Below are 18,991 nucleotides of genomic sequence, written 5' to 3' on the forward strand. Positions count from 1 at the left end.
TGCGGTGGTCGCGGTGGTCAGCTCACCACCGAAAATCCAGACTATGAATAGGCCTTTATACTTAGTTGAAAGACACACAACTACATCAGGTATAACTCTATCCCATAGACTGTAAAAAATATGGACAAAGCGTTCTCCGGGTCTAACATGGACGTAAAATGAAGCCATCCAGTCGCCATCTTTCTAGATCTGTTTGGGCCCAGCTGGCCATTGGCTGGCCCAGACAACGAGGTGGGACTTCCCCCCCTTCTTCTCCGTTGGTTTTTATTTTGACTCGAGTGGGAGGGGAATCCCGATCATAGACTGTAACGGTAGCCACGCCCCTCAGAACATACGCGACTTTATGGTCATTTTTTTAATGGGACCATAATTTTCCAAAAAGAATATTATGACATTAGAAATGAGACTTTAAACTAGTGACTGGAAGCAGAAAGTATTCATGACCATGTTTATTAAGGTAATACAGTCTAGGTGAAGTTGGGCCCAAATACATGGACTTCTATGGGGCTATGGGTTATTTTGGGCCCAATGACAGCGCCACAACAGGCCATTATATGAACTTTCATTTCCTTAGTGGCTTCACTAAATATCTGTCTGACTGCCCCCCTGCTCTAACCCTATAACACCTAAATGATAAATCCTACCCTTAACCCCAACCAGATCTTATTTTAGCCATTAAAAAACAACAATTTCACTTATGACTAACCCTCAAATTCTACTACCGTATAGGATACTTGTGGGGACATTTGGGCCCCATATCAACTATAACACAATAATGCACACTCGCAGAGTTACCCCAGATGGGGGATGGGGGGGGGGGGGGCTCAGTCAGATGGAGACTACTCCTAACAGTATGTTAGCTTGTAAATGTATTTCTTGGAAGCAGGTTGATTCTGTTGGAGGAACTGCTCTTCTATCTGCAACCAATAGGCCAGTCAATCTAAGCTAAAAAGGGGCGTGACCCAAAATAAATTGCAATAGTAATCGTTCAAGGTTTTCTATGATCCTTAGGGTCATCCAAATAACATTATTAATATTATTATTAAATGGATTATTATCCATTGTTTGGATCATGGTAAATTCAGGGGTTGAACGTTGGGGTACCAGGCAAAAATGTCACATTTGAATTATGTGACATTTTGCTTGTGACATGTCAAAGTTGCTTGTGACATGTCAAAATAAGGGTTATTCATGATTCTGAACCCATTCCAAGCATTAGCTTTGCATGAAAAACACTCCTTGGGTATTCAATTGTACCCCAACGTTCAACCCCTCCATTTAGGCTACCATGATCCAAAATGTATATAATAATCAAATTTTAATGTTATTTGGATAATAAAAAAACGTTGAACGATTACTATTGCAATATATTTTGGGTCAAATCGTAGATTGACTGGCCTACAACTACAACAGAGCCAGACTGCTTAAAGCCACAGCAATATATCTCTAGGACGAGCCTGAGAAGATCCAGAAGAATCTCCACCAATAAATGTCGTCAGTCTTACTTGCTCTTCTCCGTCTTTCCAATCTTTAACACAGCATATCTTCTACTTGTCTGTTATATCTATAATCGACAGTATGGAGAATAAGTGGAATGTGTGTGGAATCATGTGAAAGGACCATGGTTCATAGAGCATTGCATGGGGTATCACTGCCACCCAGTGGACAAACATAGTATTCCATGTTCTGGGTTATTATGGTAGTAATTTAATAGTATGGTATTTATCATAGAATTTTATATATATAACATTTTTGCCCACACGCTCCCTGCCAGACAAATGATAGACAAATTACTGAGAGTAATAACATTTTAATGTTCCTTTAACTCTCAGTTCAATACTAATAGACACAGTGATCACTCTGTGTGGGAAAGACTTCTTAAAGTACCAAATGTACCTCAAAGCTATTTGGCAATATAAACAAATCATGTTGTATATGCCTACATGGAAAACTATGTAGTAGTGCCAAGTAAAATGTTGCAAACTTACAATTTCCCTCTCTGGAAGATGTGTCTATGAATGTGGTCCCACAGCCTCCCAGCTCTGCGCTGATTGATGTCCTTCTATCTCCTCACCCATGTCAAAAGAAGATACCTGTCAAAGACCAAAGAATAGATAACCAAGAATTCTAATCATCTTGTTTTTTGTTTTGTTCTTGTTTTATATACTGCAATCGTGTTTTGTGGATATTCTATATTTCTTGCACAATGTTTCATTATGATTTACATAGGCCTTGTATAAGCCCCTAGGGCTTTTTTGCCTCAGCCTAGCACTTTACCCTTCTTATATTTATATGTTCACTGTGTTGTTTTTTATACTGTGCTGAATAAATAAATACAAATATAAATAATACAAATCTGCTGTGGAAGATTTTAAACCTCAACTGTTCCTCAGAGTTTCCCCAATTTCACTGGTATAGTTTTGTTCGCTATAGTAGAACGGTTAAACAAATAAAGAAAAATGCAATACAACTTTATAATGTGTGTGGTAAAGACAGATATTGCCTTTCCCATCGTCGTCGATGGCTTGATTCTAGGCTTAAAATAATTGATACAAATATGTGTAAGTCTCTATGGGAAAAATGAATGGCAGATATTTCAGTGGGTCCAGAAAACCACGCCCACTGCTATGCTCTATAGATTGTCACATTTAGAAAGAATTAGAAAGAAGAAAAAAGGGCAGGGTACAACACTTTTTTTGGTTTTTGTTTACTCTTATACAATATTAATATTATGGAGTTATGGCGAGTCCCATATCCCAGTACACACGTTCCATCTCAGAGAAGGAGGATGCAGGAGGAGGAATGTGATAACTAATAAGTGGTGTGCTACTGACAATCAAGCCAGACATTTTTCTACAAATAGAGGGTGTTTGTGAGGCAAGAAGAATGGATTGTGTTTCAGAAGAACCAAAGTGTCTACACGGCAAGGGAATTCACTTTGCAGGGTCGGCAGAGTCTCTGTCACACGCACACTCTGACCTAGTGTGGGTAGTGTTTGTCAAAAGGCACCGGTTGAAATAGCAAAACTGGAAGAAATACTGGAGAAATTGCCAGACAGAGTCCTTGGATGATGCAAAGATGAAGTGGCTTTTTTATTTAACTTTGTTACATAGACATCTCTGCAGTCATCAAAATGAAGAACAGAACAAAAGTATTTACAATAATAACTGGTCAGCTTGGCCCCATGGGTCTTCTCACCTCAACAGTCCTACTTCAACTGCCAAGCAGTGGCAGGCCTCCCTACTTAAATAGGCTAAGCCTCTCCCTCTGGACCATACAAAACCTGAATTGATTCCACAATTTAGCCAGTAAATTCAGAGTTACCTTGTTGCACCTTTCCGTGCTCAGACACGGAAGGTTGTGCAGTGTGAACTGCCACAGTGTCCTAAAAGGGAAGGAGCAGGATCAGAGTGAAAAAGGGAGTCACATACATGCCGAAGCTGTGAAGAGGATGGACGAGAAAGGGGATGAAAACAGATGAATTGTGCGGTTGAGATGCAGGGTAAATCTGAAAGAATTGAAATGGTGTTGGAAGCAGTGAGGAGATTCCTCAACATAGTGGTATTTACTACAATATGGTGAGGACTTGAATAATACATTGAGGGAAGGATTTGCACAAACTCAGACCACTGGGTCTGAGACTAATGAATGACGATAAAATATTTGGACAATAAATGTATGAGAGTTATGGGATGGGGTGAGCACAGAACACTAGCACTAAAGACTACAGTAATGCAACTACAGTAGCCCATTAGGTAGCCCCTTTCGGGACCCTACATAAAGCTTTTCTGAAATTTTGATGAGTTTTATGTTGGGTCCCTGGTCATGACTATATTTTCGTATGGGAATTCCGGAACGCGGAAGTAAACATGCTCTCTAAGATCCTATCTGTGGCGTGTGACGGCCTTTTTTTGCTTGAGTTATTCTGAATTCTGGAACTTTAAGTACCTATACATCCCGCTGCGAATATCTCCTGTGGCGCGGAAGCCGTTAAGTATTTTTAATCTTTGTTTGACCGATTTGGTCGCTTTATTTCTTCTTGTTTGTTTACCGTTTATTGTACCGCCTCCCGGTGTGCGGTTGGCTTGTGCGGCTACGTCCCTGCCTCTGATCTGCTCTGTCATAGCTATAGCGCCACTAGCTAGCCATATAGGCGGTACAATGAGGTGTCAATAAACAAGGAAGGAAGAGAAGAATCAAAGCGACCAAATCGGTCAAACAAAGATTAAAAATACTTAACGGCTTCCGCGCCACAGGAGATATTCGCAGCGGCATGTATGGGTACTTATACTTCACATATTCAGAAACGCTCACACGAAAAAATGTCGTCAAAGAGCGCAGACAGGCGCTAAACATGTTTATGTTTTATGAATGGCCGCGTACCAGGTGGCATGGTAGTGATGCAACAGGACCCAATGCACTGGGTCGAACAAATGTCAGAAACTTCAGTAGCATTGGGTTCTGCTTGGAGGGCTACCCATTAGGATCAAGGATGTCATGCCAATAAGTGTGGTCCAGGCCAGGGACGTGGTTCTTATGTTGGGGGGTTCGGTTCTGGCTGTGTACAAATGGAACCATGTGGCGAAAGTAATTGAACAAAGCCCTATCCTTTAGTATCATTGGTTAATGGTAACCTGTCTGTGATGGAGTCCTTGATGGAAATAAGGAAGAGGCCCAATTTCTGTTGTCATGTAGCCTATACAGTACAGAAAGACACCACTGCAATTAGACTTATTGCTAAGAATTTTGTTCATAAACGTATGCTAGTCATGATAATTATCCTAGTATGCTCCCATTAGAGGGAGCGAGCTGGGAGGGAAGAGTTGTAGCTGCTTGTGCACATTAATTGTGTGATAATATCATAATAGCCTAACCTTAGCTCTGGTCCATAGCTCTAGTCTAAACGCATGACCAGAGCTAACCTATGATTCTTTAAATGTCGTAAGCGAAACCTACCTTTTTAAAAGTGCACAAGGAAGAGACTGTTCCTCTGCAACTCTACTGCTTCTGTGCTGCTGTGACGCTGTCATGTTACGGCGGTTCGTTCTCATTCCCCACACCTGCTGCTCGTTCCCTCATTGAGTATAGTAGTCGGTGTTGCCAGATTGTGCAAGAAAAACAAGCGCTGGCAAATACTGAGATCTGGAAGTCTGAAAATGATGTGTGGGGGGTCTGTGTGTGGGGGTATGTTTGTACAGGTGAGATTTAGAAAAAAAATGTTTAGAAAAAAAGTCTTTGACTTTGTCCAGATCTCAGTACAGCCCTTCCACTCCATTACATCCCCCTGTTGGCCGTGCGCATATACATGCCAGCCAGCCAGCAGCTAGACTGTGCATGTGCATTGTGCACATTGCACAACCCTGTGTGTTGGTCTGTGTGAGTGAGTGAGTGAGTGAGTGAGTGAGTGATTTATTAACAGTTTGCAGAATTACAGTATCCTACATTTCAAGCACAACTCAATACAAAAACTGTTAACTGTGGAGTGGACGACACCATAAAGCAATTACACTTGTTTACAATAGGGTCCAGTCCACCATTTTCAATTCAGAACATTTAGAGATAAGAGACTGTACAAATATACAGCCAATCAAAGGCCAGGGAATGGTAACATGAATCACAGTCTGTTGGCCACACGGTGGCGTCAATGGTCCCTCAACGATATCTGCCGGTGAGAGAGGGAAGTTAGTCTTTAAGTTGAACAGAAATACACACTCCTTTTCTGTGGGAGGTCTGTCACCCTGCCCGAGGCCACTCTGGCGGGGTGGTGGGGACAGATAATAACGGCCTTCTCTTATTTCTCTTTTCCTTTAGGTTCCTGTGGCGAACAGCGACTCCCGTGGTGGGTACAGGTAAGTACAGGTAGGTGGTTTAGCTTAGAGTAGCATAGTTCATTAGCTTAGGCCTCTTCTTTCTACAGGGTTTCCGGGACAGGTATAGTATCACACAGGTACGATAGTTGCATAGGCGTGCTTCCCTCCGCAGCTCAAGGAGCTTGCTAGCCCTCCTATCCGAAGCAGTAATATCCTTAGCGGAGTCTTCGCCTTTAACGGCTCCTCTTAACTCATGTAAGAGTAGTATGAACAGTGGTAAGGTTTCTCTTACGACCTTTTTAGGTGGTGTCGGTCCGAGGTGGCAAGGGGTCCCCGCTGTCTCTCTCTCTCTCTCTCTCTAGCGACAGGGGGACGATGAGTGGGTGGCGTCCTCCTCCGCCTCTCTTCCACGTCGCCTCTCTCTGTGTCCGGCTCCGATCCTAGAAGCCTGTTAGATAGAGGGACGATGAGAACGTGCACACAGAGCGATATAACAATGGGGAGAGTGTATGGGAAATATAGTGTCGCTTACCACCCGAAGTCTCTCGTGAGGCGTGCCTCTGTCAGCCGGTGGTGAACCAGCTGCTGCTGCATGCGCTCAGAGTGAGAGTGGCTTTTATACTCGGCCGGCTGGCGTTGATTGCTCGCCGCATCATTTCCGTCTGGCCTAGTATGAGATCCGGCACATACACCTGGCTTGATTGGCTGATGTATTATGATAAGAGTGCTCCCATTAGGGCTTAAGTGGTTAAATAAAATGAAGTTCAGTTTATATGTATACGGTATTTTATATTTATTATCGCTCGTTCATTGTAAAAGTTAGTAGAACTTTAATTAAATCCAATATTTCAAGAAACCTTCCTTCCTTCAAAACATTGGTCACATCAGTAATGTGTGGTCTAGTAGTCTCCAGAATCGGGATTGGAATTAAACCTACAGTATCATTGGTTGGGCTACCGATCTCCTAGCAGCTGGAGGTGGAGGTAACCAGCAGATTCTCAGTAGTCTCAGTAGCAGCAGCATCTGCTCTCCCCGCTCCGTTTACATCCTTTACAGCAGTCCCAGTCTCCCTCAAGACACCAAAGACGTCCCAGGAAGGAGGCAACAGGTGGCGGGTGAACACCAGACGGGCCAGCAAGGAGGCTGATTGAATGGTGAGCATGGTGAGCAACATTATGAAAGACCTGAAGGGGAAATACTGGTGCATGTCCCCCGTTAACTCATCCTGCCTCCAACCGGGAAACATCAGGACAGGGGGGATGTGGAGTAGAGGCTCCCCGCTCAGAAGTCTCACAAATGTCCCCAGGACGAAGCCAGTGGTTGCACCGTATCCGTTAGCGAAACGACAATGCAGGACACAGATGATCTGCGGGAAGACCATGCAGTACAGCAGGTCTGAACTCATCAGCCAGAATGCCATGACGCCTTCCCCGGTGAAGGCCAGGCCGGTGCCAGCCAAGCCCACGAACAGCACACTTAGCCGGAGCACCCACGCACACTCCACCTCCGATGCCTTGAGAGAGAGTGGAAAAGACTCGTTATTACAGAATGACCGTCTGATCTCCTTCTTGTGCCTAAGCCTAGTAATATAGAATGTATGCCCCATCGTATGACGGTGTCACATGCCGAAAATAGCAAATCTACAAGCTCATAATGCGTTGTGAATGAGCATGTAGATCTGCTATTTTCACTGCATAACACCATCATGCCACAAAGTATAGATCAGGCTTTAAAACTCTGGTCTCAGAAATGTTTGTACTGTTTATACCCGGGATATGAACGAGATCAAAAGAAGTCAAGTCACACACATCGACAAACCTTCAAGCAAGGCAGGTGAGCAGGTACTCAAAACGACCAAAGATCAAAAGCAAAAAAACAGAAAGAAGAATCTCTGCACACTGTAATACTCATTATAATATGGTACCATTATTGTCTATTCTGTCTGTGACTCAGTCATCCTTTAAGTCATCCTTTAAGTGACTTTTATTTAGGCATCCAATGAGTGAGTTACATTTAGAGCCAAAGCTCACGTCATCTTAAATAGAGTCTTCCTCCTTCTCTTCAGTTTATCTCTTTTGTTCGAGCACCTGTTGAATTTTCTTGGATGTGCGTGTACCTCTTGAACACATACACATACAGAAAGGTTTCCAACCTGTTTCCTGAGGTAGCTCTTGTAGATATTCTGAGTGAACATGGATGCAGAAGAAAGCATGGCAGAGTCCACGGAGGACATGACAGCTGCAGCCAATGCCCCAATGCCCAACACCGACACCCAGGACGGGGCGAGGTTTTGCAGGGCCAGTGGAAGCACATTCCCTGCCTCCCCGCGCTCAAACGGAGATGGAAGACCATACTCTGTCTGGTTCCAGTCTGAGAGGGGAAAAAGCCTAGTGTGAGTTTAAAGCTGCAATCGAGAACGTTTGAACATTATTTGAAACAATAGTATGTTTATAACTAGTACATCTGCTGTGGTTGGAGGAGGTCTACTCTTCCATCACTCTTGTAGACCCAGTTAGGACCCCTACTGGTTGACAAGTGGTACTGCCGGGAAGCTCATAAGGGCAATATTCTCCCTGGCCAAGCAGGCGCAGAGTGTCGCAGTCCCGCCCCCTGCGAGGACTAGATATAAAATGTATTTATTTAGAAGAAGAAGAAAAACGGTTAAAAAGGTGTTGTACACTGCCCTTTTTTTCTTTTTTCTAATGATTTGTTCGGCCCCAAAATATGCGTTTATTGTCATGATTTGTAAACTCGGCTGTTGGCTTTGTACGAGGCTTACAGGTCTTTAAATAAAGGGACTGAGACGCTCTATGTCTTAGCACATCGGTAGAAATTTGGGGTCCGAACCGTGGGTAGGACAAGAGTTGTGGATTGCACATTGCAGCTTTAGCAGTGTGTTTGTGAAGTACCTGCAGAAACAGCCACCGCTCCTATAATGACTGAAGGAATGCCCATGATGGCGGAGAGGATCATTGATGCAAAGCACGTGATCTGGGCCTGAGCAGGTGATGCAGCAGAAAGGACCCTCTGATAGAATGCCTGGTAGGATAGTCCTCCTAAGGACTGCGCCACACACACACACAGCCACACACAGAGCCACACACACAGAGCCACACACACATGCCATCAGGCTTCCGCGGTATCCTGGTGTCGGACGGCACAGTGTCTGAGGCATGGAGTGCCAACGGATCACTGCCATCAGGCCTCAGCTGGGTCCGGTTGTACATGACGGAAGGTGGAAAGTTCATGCCATTTAGCCATCCATGAGCACAGCATAAACAGCTGCAGCTGACACAACGATGCAACCCATTACTCTTAAAGACACACACGCCCTGACGTGTGCACGTGCATGCGTGCCCGCCACCCACACATTGCAGCTTTTGCGCAGAAAGCTTGTAACTATTACTTGTAATGGAAAAAAGAACCTGTGATCCAATGGATTCAATGCAGTTATTAAGCTCTTGTTCCCACATAAACCATATAGCACTGCAGTGCCTGGGAGGACTGACCTAACCAGGCATTCAATCCTTTCACAAAGTATAGAATAGGGCAGCCAGTTAATAGAGAAAAACATAAAAGGTTAAATATGGACATTGAAGGTTTCTACCTGACAATGCAGATATGTAAACACAGATGCATAATACTGTACATGGATAGGATTTGGCAGGAAACAACAAACCAACCAATAAGAGGAATTCATCGATCCATTTTCCAACATCCTCTGTCTTGAGCTCCCCCAGCCAGGGCGGTGAGTGTAGAGGTGTGAGTGTCATATTATATGATGATGATGATGATGATGATGATGATGGGTGGAGAATTACAAAGGGAACACACAGCCACTGGGAAGGGCAAGATACAACAGAACAAGGAAATGGGTCAACAGAAATATTTAAATAATATTCACCGCCAGTGCTAATAGCTAATGCTTTCAGGGGTGGGGGGGATGGAGTTTGCATTAACCACTCCCTCCTCAAAATGTATCAAAACTTGCCACACTCTTTAAAAGAAAGGGAAAAAAATAAAATCAACATTTCCATAATATTTCCAAGATATTTTATTTTTTTGGAAAATAGGAGTTCTGAGTGCATAATCTTACTCAGGGCACCTTGACGGGAAAATAAACAGAGACCCTCTGCTTCCCAGCCAGGCTCTCTACCCATTAAGCTATGCCACCATATAGCCTGAAAGAGCCTGTGCATATTAGAGAGGCAGAACAAACTAGCACTGGAAACCGACACCGACTTCCTATTGGCCTTCGGTTTCCGAGGCTATCCCACCCCTGACATTCACGTCTGCTCTCACCAGACTGATGAAGATGATCAACAGCTGGATGACATCAGTGTAGGCCACTGAGTACAGGCCTCCCAGCAGTGTGTAGGTGATGGCAACACCTGCAGACAGGACGATGGCGTAGGACGAATGAAGATCAAGAATCACACTGACTGTCCCACCTGCAGAAACACACAATATACACACAATGCACGTGTCTATAAGCCAATTGAACCCTAGTGTCCCTCCTCTGCACATGTCATCCTCTATAGGCCTATATGCTATCTTTCAGCGAAGATATCAGATTTACAAGCTCACATGCCTTCCACGGAGCACACTTTTGTAGTTGTTAAGATATTGTAGGAAAGAAAACATGACATTATTTAATCAGTAAGATGATGATGTTTCCATTTTGGTTTCTGCTCCTAGCAAAATATCCTTTGCTCATTGTTTTTGTTTGTGCTCCTCAAACCTGTTCGGAGCCCTAGGTAGTAAGCACTGACAGATAAGCAGAGTTTAAATAACATTGATGCACTGAAATACCAAAGTAAATAGGAGACCTGTGGTGAGGTGCAGATGAAGCAAAAGTAGGAGTAGTCTAGACTCTAGACTACATACATGTTGGTCCCTGGACGAGTCAGGACGACCTGATCAGGGACGTGGTGGGCCCATAATTCAGCCCGGGAAGTGGAGTCACCTGATGTTGATAAGCAGAGCTACATGTTGATCCCTGGAGGACCTGATGTTGATAAGCAGAGCTACATGTATAAAGTATGACTGACCCAAGGCACCCAGGATGCAGGCCACCCAGAGAATGTCACTGAGCAGACTGGGAAGCAGGAGAGCTGTGGTGAGTGCATTGCCATAGCAATGCTGAAATGGATCCATCATCGTCACGTAGCGCTTCGACCTCATTTGTTTAGCAAAGAACAAGCCTCCTGTTGGGACACATGAAGGTGGTGGGTTAGACCAAGGGTTCACAACCTTGGGATCAAGGTCAAGGTCAAGTTTATTCATATGTCCCAAACTGGGCACTTCGTTTTACAACAGATAATAAAAGCTCTCAAAGACATTACAAACAGTACAACATACAGAACAACAGACATACGTATACATTATCACAAGATGTTACATAAATATAAAGTGCAACCAGGGCTAAAGTGCATCGAGTGTAACTATATCTACCTCCTCCTACTTCCCTTGTTGATGGCTCGGATGGAGGTAGGTATGAATGAAAATGTATACCTGTTTGTTTTAGTAACAGGGGTCTTCAACCATTGGCCGGATGGCAGGAATTCATATTCCCGGTATAGGGGGTGAGAGCTGTCTGCTCTAATAGATGATGCCCAGGTGGGTCCCCAGATGATTAATGTGCAACATTGTTTTCTCACTCAACAGTAAACAAACCAACAGCAGTAAGACGCCCTTTATTAATGATATATTGGCCAATGTCGATACATGCTACCGATAATATAGTGCATCACTACTTTTAAGGCCTTTTTAATACCTCTAAAATGAAAAAATAAAATAAAAAACAAAGCAAAAAGAACAATAGGCCTAGTGTCAAACTGTCAAATATTTCGTAAGAAAGAGCAAAACATTTTGAAAATAGCACCAAATTCCATTCTAATGAAGTTGAGGAAACAATACACATGATGTTGGAGTGTGTCTATTACATCACAGACTTGAATCTCAGCTCTTCCCGGACTACAGTTGAAATGGAAAGAATGCTTCTTACCTACGAGGAAGGACAGCACATATGAAGGGGGCCCTAGGGCCCAGATGACGCCACGGGAGGGAGTGTAGACGGCCTCGGCAGTACCCATGATGTAACCTCCTCCAACCCAGGTGGCTGATGGTGAAGAAGCAGTTAACACAGTCACACATACACAGGAACAAATACACACAACACAAATTGTTGCTGTCGGGAAGAAACCTTGAACTGTCTGCATGTGCAGAACCTGTGTTCCTAATAATGAATCCAATATAGTATTATATATTAGCCACAAGCTCTTAATACTTTTCATTGGTTAAATAATTGTTGCAGAAAACCAACAGGGAAGACGACTTAAGCACTTTCAACCTGGCGTCTCTATTTTGGGCATATCACTAGGCAAAATCGCAGATTTCCAGAAGTAGCAAATCTACAAGCTCACAAAGTGTCACATCTTTTCGGTACTGTTGAACGACGCTGTCATACGACGATATACAAAGTAGGGAATTAGTTTAATTTTAAAAGATGAAATGGAGATAGGCCTAATAGGTTTCTGCAAGAACAGGGGGGAAAAGACAATCTCACAGAGAATTGTTGCTCTATCTAAAGGTCCATTGAGACGGGCAGTGAGCCAGCGACTGACGCACCTTGTAATTAATTTTCAATGAAAGGCGTGTGTTTATTTTGGACGCGTGGAGAAGTTGAGGGGCGTGTTTTCAAGGGCGCGGTCCCATGAAATCGTTTTGTGCACACACCCGCAACTGACTAGACCTGGATTGTGTATCAGTCAAGTCAAGTCGTACGATTTGTCACACACGTTACCGCAGTGAAATTTGTTCTCCGTATTTGACCCATTTCTTGGAGCGGTGAGAATTTACAATTTACCGCCAAGGAGCGGTGAGCTGCAGCTGTGCCGCGCTCGGGAAACATTTGATTAGTTGATTTACTCCCAATCCAACCCATTGATGCTGAGTGTCAAGCAGGGAGGAATTGGGTCCCATTTTTATAGTCTTTGGTATGACCCGGCCGGGGATCGAACCCCGACCTCCCAGTTTCAGGGCGGACACTCTAACCACAAGGCCACGGAGCTGGTCAACTTTTGAAACATTTGGAAAAATCATAAGCAATTGTGAAAAGTTTCAATAATTTAGAAAGTTTTCCCTGGCACATGTTTCGGATTGAGGATCCACATCAATTTGGAGGCCCTTGACATGAAAAGGTTTGTGAATCCCCGCTTTATGCTATATATGTATATCGTCATACAAATTGCATTTTCTCACCTGTCATTGTGAAGATGCCGATCCAAATGTTGATGTTGCGTCCTCCTATCATGGTGACCTCACTTCTGGATCCAACACATTTCTTCTCCTCTCTCCTGGATTTCCTTGAAGCCCAGACCCCCATCCCCAGGATCAAGGCATAGAAGACCAACACTGCTACCAACCCAGCTATGTTTAGAGCCATCGTGAAACTAAAACACACAAATGCAAGCAGTTAACATATTGAAATGTCCTTGAGCGAGATATTGAATCTATACTGCCCCTGTTGCTGCTGCTGCCACCAGGTGAGTGTAATGATAACATTTATTATTTATCACAGAATTGTCATAATTAATGCTGATAAAAGCAGTAAATTCCATGTCTACTCACTGTTTCTTTTCCCCTGAGGGGCAACAGGACCATATCTGGAGAATGCATGGGACTGTCGCTAAACTACACTGAATCAAAAGTGAATAACTTATTTTTGAACGTCTGACTTTCAGACGTTCAGTCATGTGGCAGCCAAGTCTATCCACACAAGCCAAGTCTATTCACACAACCACGAGTTGTGTGAATCGTCCCAAAATTGGCTTGGTGAATAGGCGCCTTGGTATGCAGGGTTTTGGCAACCGACTATTATGATTGTTACTTAATGTTCTAGACCCTACCTCTTATGTATTCATGTTTAATAAAAAGCCCCGGGAAGAGAGGAGAGCCAACTGCACCGAACCTTCCGGGAATGACAGCTTTGCATGGCTACCTTTGTATGACTATATGTACGTGGGTTTCAATAAACTAATGTTTTAGACCCATCTCGACTGCGCCTCTGATATAGGCCTACTCTGAAATAAACATTAGTACAAAACAAAAAAAGGCGCCCCTCACTTGACAAAAGTATGATTTATTTTATTGGTTTTTACAAGCTTCTCCCATATCAGTTACACAACTTGTTTTAGTGTTTTAAGTCCTTACATAAGTAAGTTACAGTATAGTATATATACAGTAACTGAAATCGGCGTGGCAGCCAGGCAATATGTTCCAAGCACGGCTGGGCTGACTTTATTTTGCACTAGGAGTATACATGTTATGTTTAACCAAGTGTCTGTGTTGAGCCAATAAATGATTTAACCTGCATCCAGTGTCTCACCTTGTGTGACTGAGAGGAACCCACAGTAGCAACAGACAGTGCTACACCCATGTTTTGGGACTGGATGTTCCATTTGACCAGATATGCATTGATGCTGCCAATGGTAACAAGAAGACTCACCCCGGTGCGTGCCTGTTTTTCCTCCCGGAATTTTCCTCAGTGAGGGGGATTCCTCAGTGAGGGGGATAACTTTGTAATAGGCTGTTTGTATTCTTTTTGGAAAAATATAAAAAGATACTCCAGTGGAAAGGCTATATTATATTACTTATATTGACCCTATAAAGTATAAACTATTTAGTATTATTTAGTATAATTATGTAAGGTTTTGCCCCCTCAAATGGTACCTCGTCAGATAACATTCTGCAGATCCTTCTGCGAACAGACTTCACTGTAATAGCTTTTCATAAATTATATTAATATTTATAATGCTGTCATGAAAGTTTACAGTTAAGAGAAACTCAAAGTCCAGCCGTCTGCTGTCCAGCCTCTCCCACCCCTCACTGGGGGAAATTCTGGGAGGAAAACAGAAACGGGGCGAGTCTTCTTGTATTCCTGCCAATGTACGGCTCCTTATGGCCTTGTTTTTACTGGATTAGCCTTTTTAAAATGCTGCCATTTTGGCAAGGTCTTGCTCGATAAAGAGATCTTTGATCTCAAGTGACTACTTGTTAAAATAAAAGGTAAAATGAATAAAGAGAAGTCATCATGCTGAGGAAAGAAGAATACACAGTAAATGTAACACACTTTCCAAGTTCAAGTGCACTTATCACCATACAACCAAGCAGCTGGAACTTGTCTTCCATTCCAGTATGTATTTAGCCACGGACCCCCGTCTGAAAATATTCTGTCAGGGACCCCCAGAAGAGAAGATCTGTCTTCTCTTCTGGGGGTTTAAAAAAAATCAATCTAATACACAAGCTCACAACACGTTGTATCACGCATTGGCTTTAAATAACCAAAGTAAAACAATTGTGGTTTAACAGATTGTTATGCTATATTAAGTCATTTTGTTGGAGGACCTCCTGAAACCTCCTCACAGACCCTGGGGTTCCTGGACCTTCAAAACTTTGGCATACAAAACATAACTTTCATTGAGAGTACTTTAGCTTTTTATCTAATTCCATAGCTTCCTGTACTTCAAACGTATAATGTATATAAACAAACAAACAAACAAGTGATCTAAAATATCAATAACATAAAAATAGATCAAGATAAGATAACCTTATTTGGTCTGAAATCCAGAAGATGTGTTGATCAAGCTGGGAGATGGAGCCTCGTCAGAAAGTCCAGGTGTGATCAGGGATACACTGGCCTCAGTATAGTTACAGTCCAGTCTGCTTAATATTTCACAGACAGATTAAATGACAAACACTAGGCAAATCTTTTACCAAATGCATTACTACTAACTTACTATTATACAAGAAAAAAATATACATCTGAAATGAACCGTACAGCATATATTTAGTTTGGACTAATAATAATAACGAGGACACCAAAGATAAAAGCCTGGGTATCGAGGCTACCCTAGAACAGGCTGAAGAATGATTGCCAGTATTGCCAGATTTTGCATGAGAAATAAGCAAACAGGTCTTTAGCACTTTAAATCTACTGTATATGCAGTCAATAAGCAACAACCATGTCTGGATTTTCGGTGGTGAGGTGACCACAGAACTACAACATGACGTCACGAGCCGCGGTGAAGAGCAAACCACCGCCACCGCTCCAGCCCTTCTCTGTTTTTACTCACCACCGCTCAACGTTATTTCAGCTCCGGTGGTCACCTCACCACCGGAGCGGTGGTCACCTCACCACCGGAGCGGTGGTCACCTCACCACCGAGAATCCAGACTATGAATGAGCCTTTACTCATACTCACTGAGACTACAAGAGGAACTATTCATTGAAAAATGGAAGAAATGGACTGAATATAGAAATCAACAGAACGACACCAATGTTAACAATAATGGACATTCATAAATGGACTGGAATACGTTTATTAATGATGTATTTGAACCCTTTCACTGTGACTGTCATTTTATGTTTACCTGCAAATAAAAATGTGGTTAAAAAAAAACGATCTACTGTATAGAGGGTATGCAGTGACCGTAGGTCACATTTTACTATGAACGTGTGTCACGTCACACCTCCATATACTGTATGGTCATGCATCGTGACATATATGGTCACGCCTCGTGACATCACGCCTCCATCTCCATATATGGAGCTGACCTGTTCTGACATTCCATAATGTTGATCCGCCCCCACGCGTCCTTCCTCTTCGATGTCTCCCTTCTGTCTGATACCTGTCCATTCAAACTCTAGACGGGCCCGCCCAAAGGTTTTTAGTGCAGCCGCGCCCGGCAGCTGGAGAAAACTACGTTCTCAACATGCCCGAAAACTTAAGGCCTCACTCAAGGGCCAGTTTGGGCGCCCTTGGCACGAAAAGGTTTGAGAACCACTGATTTAGAGGGCATTTGTTCGGCCTCAGGAATCAATGGGTTTGTTGTTTAAAGTATACAAAGAACATCAAAGCCTTTAACAAACACAATCTTTATTTTGTTCTCTTTGTAGCAGATAATGAGGAATAAAGCTGCAACCACACATTGAGGTAGCATCTACTGTCAGAAAACACATATATTATAGGGATGGAGAGTTGCCTGTGCCTGTGTGTGTGTGTGTGTGTGTGTGTGTGTGTGTGTGTGTGTGTGTGTGTGTGTGTGTGTGTGTGTGTGTGTGTGTGTGTGTGTGTGTGTGTGTGTGTGTGTGTGTGTGTGTGTGTGTGACAGTGGTGGGAAAAGTACTTAAATGTTTTCCTTCAGTAAAAGTATCAATACAGCAATATGGAAATACTCCATTACAAAGTAAATGCACTTAATTGTAGGCTACTGAAATGTACTTAGTTAATTCCTTTAAAATATTTAAAAAACGGTCAAAATGACCTCTCAGACCTTCTAGTGTTAAACCACTGGTGTGTGAGTGAGTGGTCTCAGAAGTGTATGTATGAGATAGTGATGTCGCCGTCTATCTCCAAGGTGTCCACCTGGGTGAAGGGCTGGAGGCGGTGGAAGAAGTCAAACAGATGCTGGCCATTGACGAACACCTTGAACCTCTGGTTCCCACAGCGGATGGACATCTGACACAACAAACAGCAACAACAATTAGACACATCATGACACTTGTACCTGGTCTCTGAAAGTCAAGAGGCAGACGACACAACAAGGGGCCAACATAGTGGAACCGCAGTGCCCTCTGCTGGACACATCTGCAGAGGTGGGTTGCAGTGTGCTTTTATAGGGTTTCCCCATAGAGCACCGAAGTCTGACGTCACTTTCAGTAGAGGGCGTCAGTCCCCAGGTTCATGTATTTGTTTAGTTGCATTGAAATCACCATAGGAGGAGTTTTAGATTGATTCATATAAGAACTGTGTTTGAAAAATAAACATGTCATCCCGGCCGCTTCACTCACATGGATATGAAGAATCAACTGACTGAGAGAAAACGCTAATGTTACTGCTGCTGAATTAGTTAGATTTTCGCTAGAAGCAGACTGTATCATATATGAGTGACTGACTGTTGCAAACGATACAGAGACACCTCCCTGACAATAACGCCGAGACAGCTTGTTTATTTTTGGACCACAACGCTTATAGTAGACGATATTAAGATCACCCCATGTTATTCTCCATAGAGAAACTACTTCCGTGAACCAGGGGAATCGTCGGGATGAGCGAGTTACGTCAGGACTTCGGTGCTCTATGCGTTAGCTATAGACCGATTCACAGAGGGTTTCCTGGGTGCGGCCATTACTGAGGTGTACCATTGAGTGCAGCAGCACTGATTAGCTACACCTGGCCTACGGAGCACCTGCTCCATGGATTACACCTCAGTAATAGAGCGCCCAGGGCACCCCTCTGTGAATCGGTCTATAGGTCGGGAGGCAACAGGGGGTGCATGGCCAAAAAGGTTTGGGAACCGCTGGTCTAGGGACATGTTTAGTCGTGTCACAGACAAAACACAGACGCTTTGGCATGGGGGTGTCAGATCAACATGGAATGAATTCTGTAGTGGCCATGTAAGGAGCATTTATTGAGTGTACAGGGTTTGATGAGGTCAGATCAATATATGAAATGACAGAACAGGTCATATATGGAGATCTAAGGGTAGTAGCGGGGACATTCTCTTGAGCGTACAGGTTATAATTTAATTTAATTTAATTTAATTTAATTAATTTAATTTAATTTAACTTAATTTTCGGGCCAGCTGCACTAAACTAATAACTTTGGGGCAGGCCCGTCTATAGAATTTGAATGGACAGGTATCAGTCAAAACTCAAAAGGGAGACATCGAAGAGGAAGGATGGATGGATCAACATTATGGAATGTCTGGAATTTGAGTAACTGACAGGAAATGTACGATTTCAAATGCGACCCCCTCCATAAAGGGAAATGTTTAGTTGTACCACAGACATAACGAAGGGTCTTACATCAAAGTACTGTCCCTCTGCAAAGGGACAGAGGCCGGTCTCTCTCTCCTCCTGTCCCCAGCCTCCTCCTACCATGCTGTTCCTCACCACCACGCCGTCCCTCACCCTGGGGTTCATGTGGAAGGCGATGTCACGCGTGCTGCTCGCCACAAAGTTGATGCACATCCTGGAACACACACACACACACACACACACACACACACACACACACACACACACACACACACACACACACACACACACACACACACACACACACACACACACACACACACACACACACACACACACACACACACACACACACACAC

The 18,991-nt window shown here is 43.5% G+C and overlaps 2 protein-coding genes across 4 annotated transcripts in view; both read right to left on the reverse strand.

The window, feature by feature from the left end:
* Positions 1 to 6,774: 6,774 nt before the first annotated feature.
* On the reverse strand, positions 6,775 to 13,257 carry LOC310864485 (high-affinity choline transporter 1-like; the record flags this gene model as incomplete). Its single annotated transcript, XM_083773173.1, has 8 exons — positions 6,775 to 7,323; positions 7,963 to 8,180; positions 8,720 to 8,873; positions 9,494 to 9,649; positions 10,113 to 10,261; positions 10,862 to 11,017; positions 11,818 to 11,931; positions 13,074 to 13,257. 8 exons carry the CDS (start codon positions 13,255 to 13,257, stop codon positions 6,775 to 6,777), a joined length of 1,680 nt encoding a protein of 559 aa, XP_083629299.1.
* Positions 13,258 to 17,161: 3,904 nt separating this feature from the next.
* Positions 17,162 to 18,991, reverse strand: part of LOC310864683 (galectin-4-like) — an 11,737-nt gene continuing 9,907 nt past the window's right edge. For all 3 annotated transcript variants that reach the window (XM_083773388.1, XM_083773387.1, XM_083773386.1), the window contains 2 exons: positions 18,681 to 18,846; positions 17,162 to 17,331 (listed from right to left, as the gene is read on the reverse strand). In XM_083773388.1, the coding sequence (XP_083629514.1) occupies positions 17,185 to 17,331; positions 18,681 to 18,846 (313 nt within the window). In that variant the 3' untranslated portion in view covers positions 17,162 to 17,184. The remainder of the gene's footprint in view (positions 17,332 to 18,680; positions 18,847 to 18,991) is intronic.

This window comes from Protomyctophum parallelum, assembly GCF_964188405.1.
Source record: "Protomyctophum parallelum genome assembly, chromosome: 9".
Taxonomy (NCBI): Eukaryota; Metazoa; Chordata; class Actinopteri; order Myctophiformes; family Myctophidae; genus Protomyctophum; species Protomyctophum parallelum.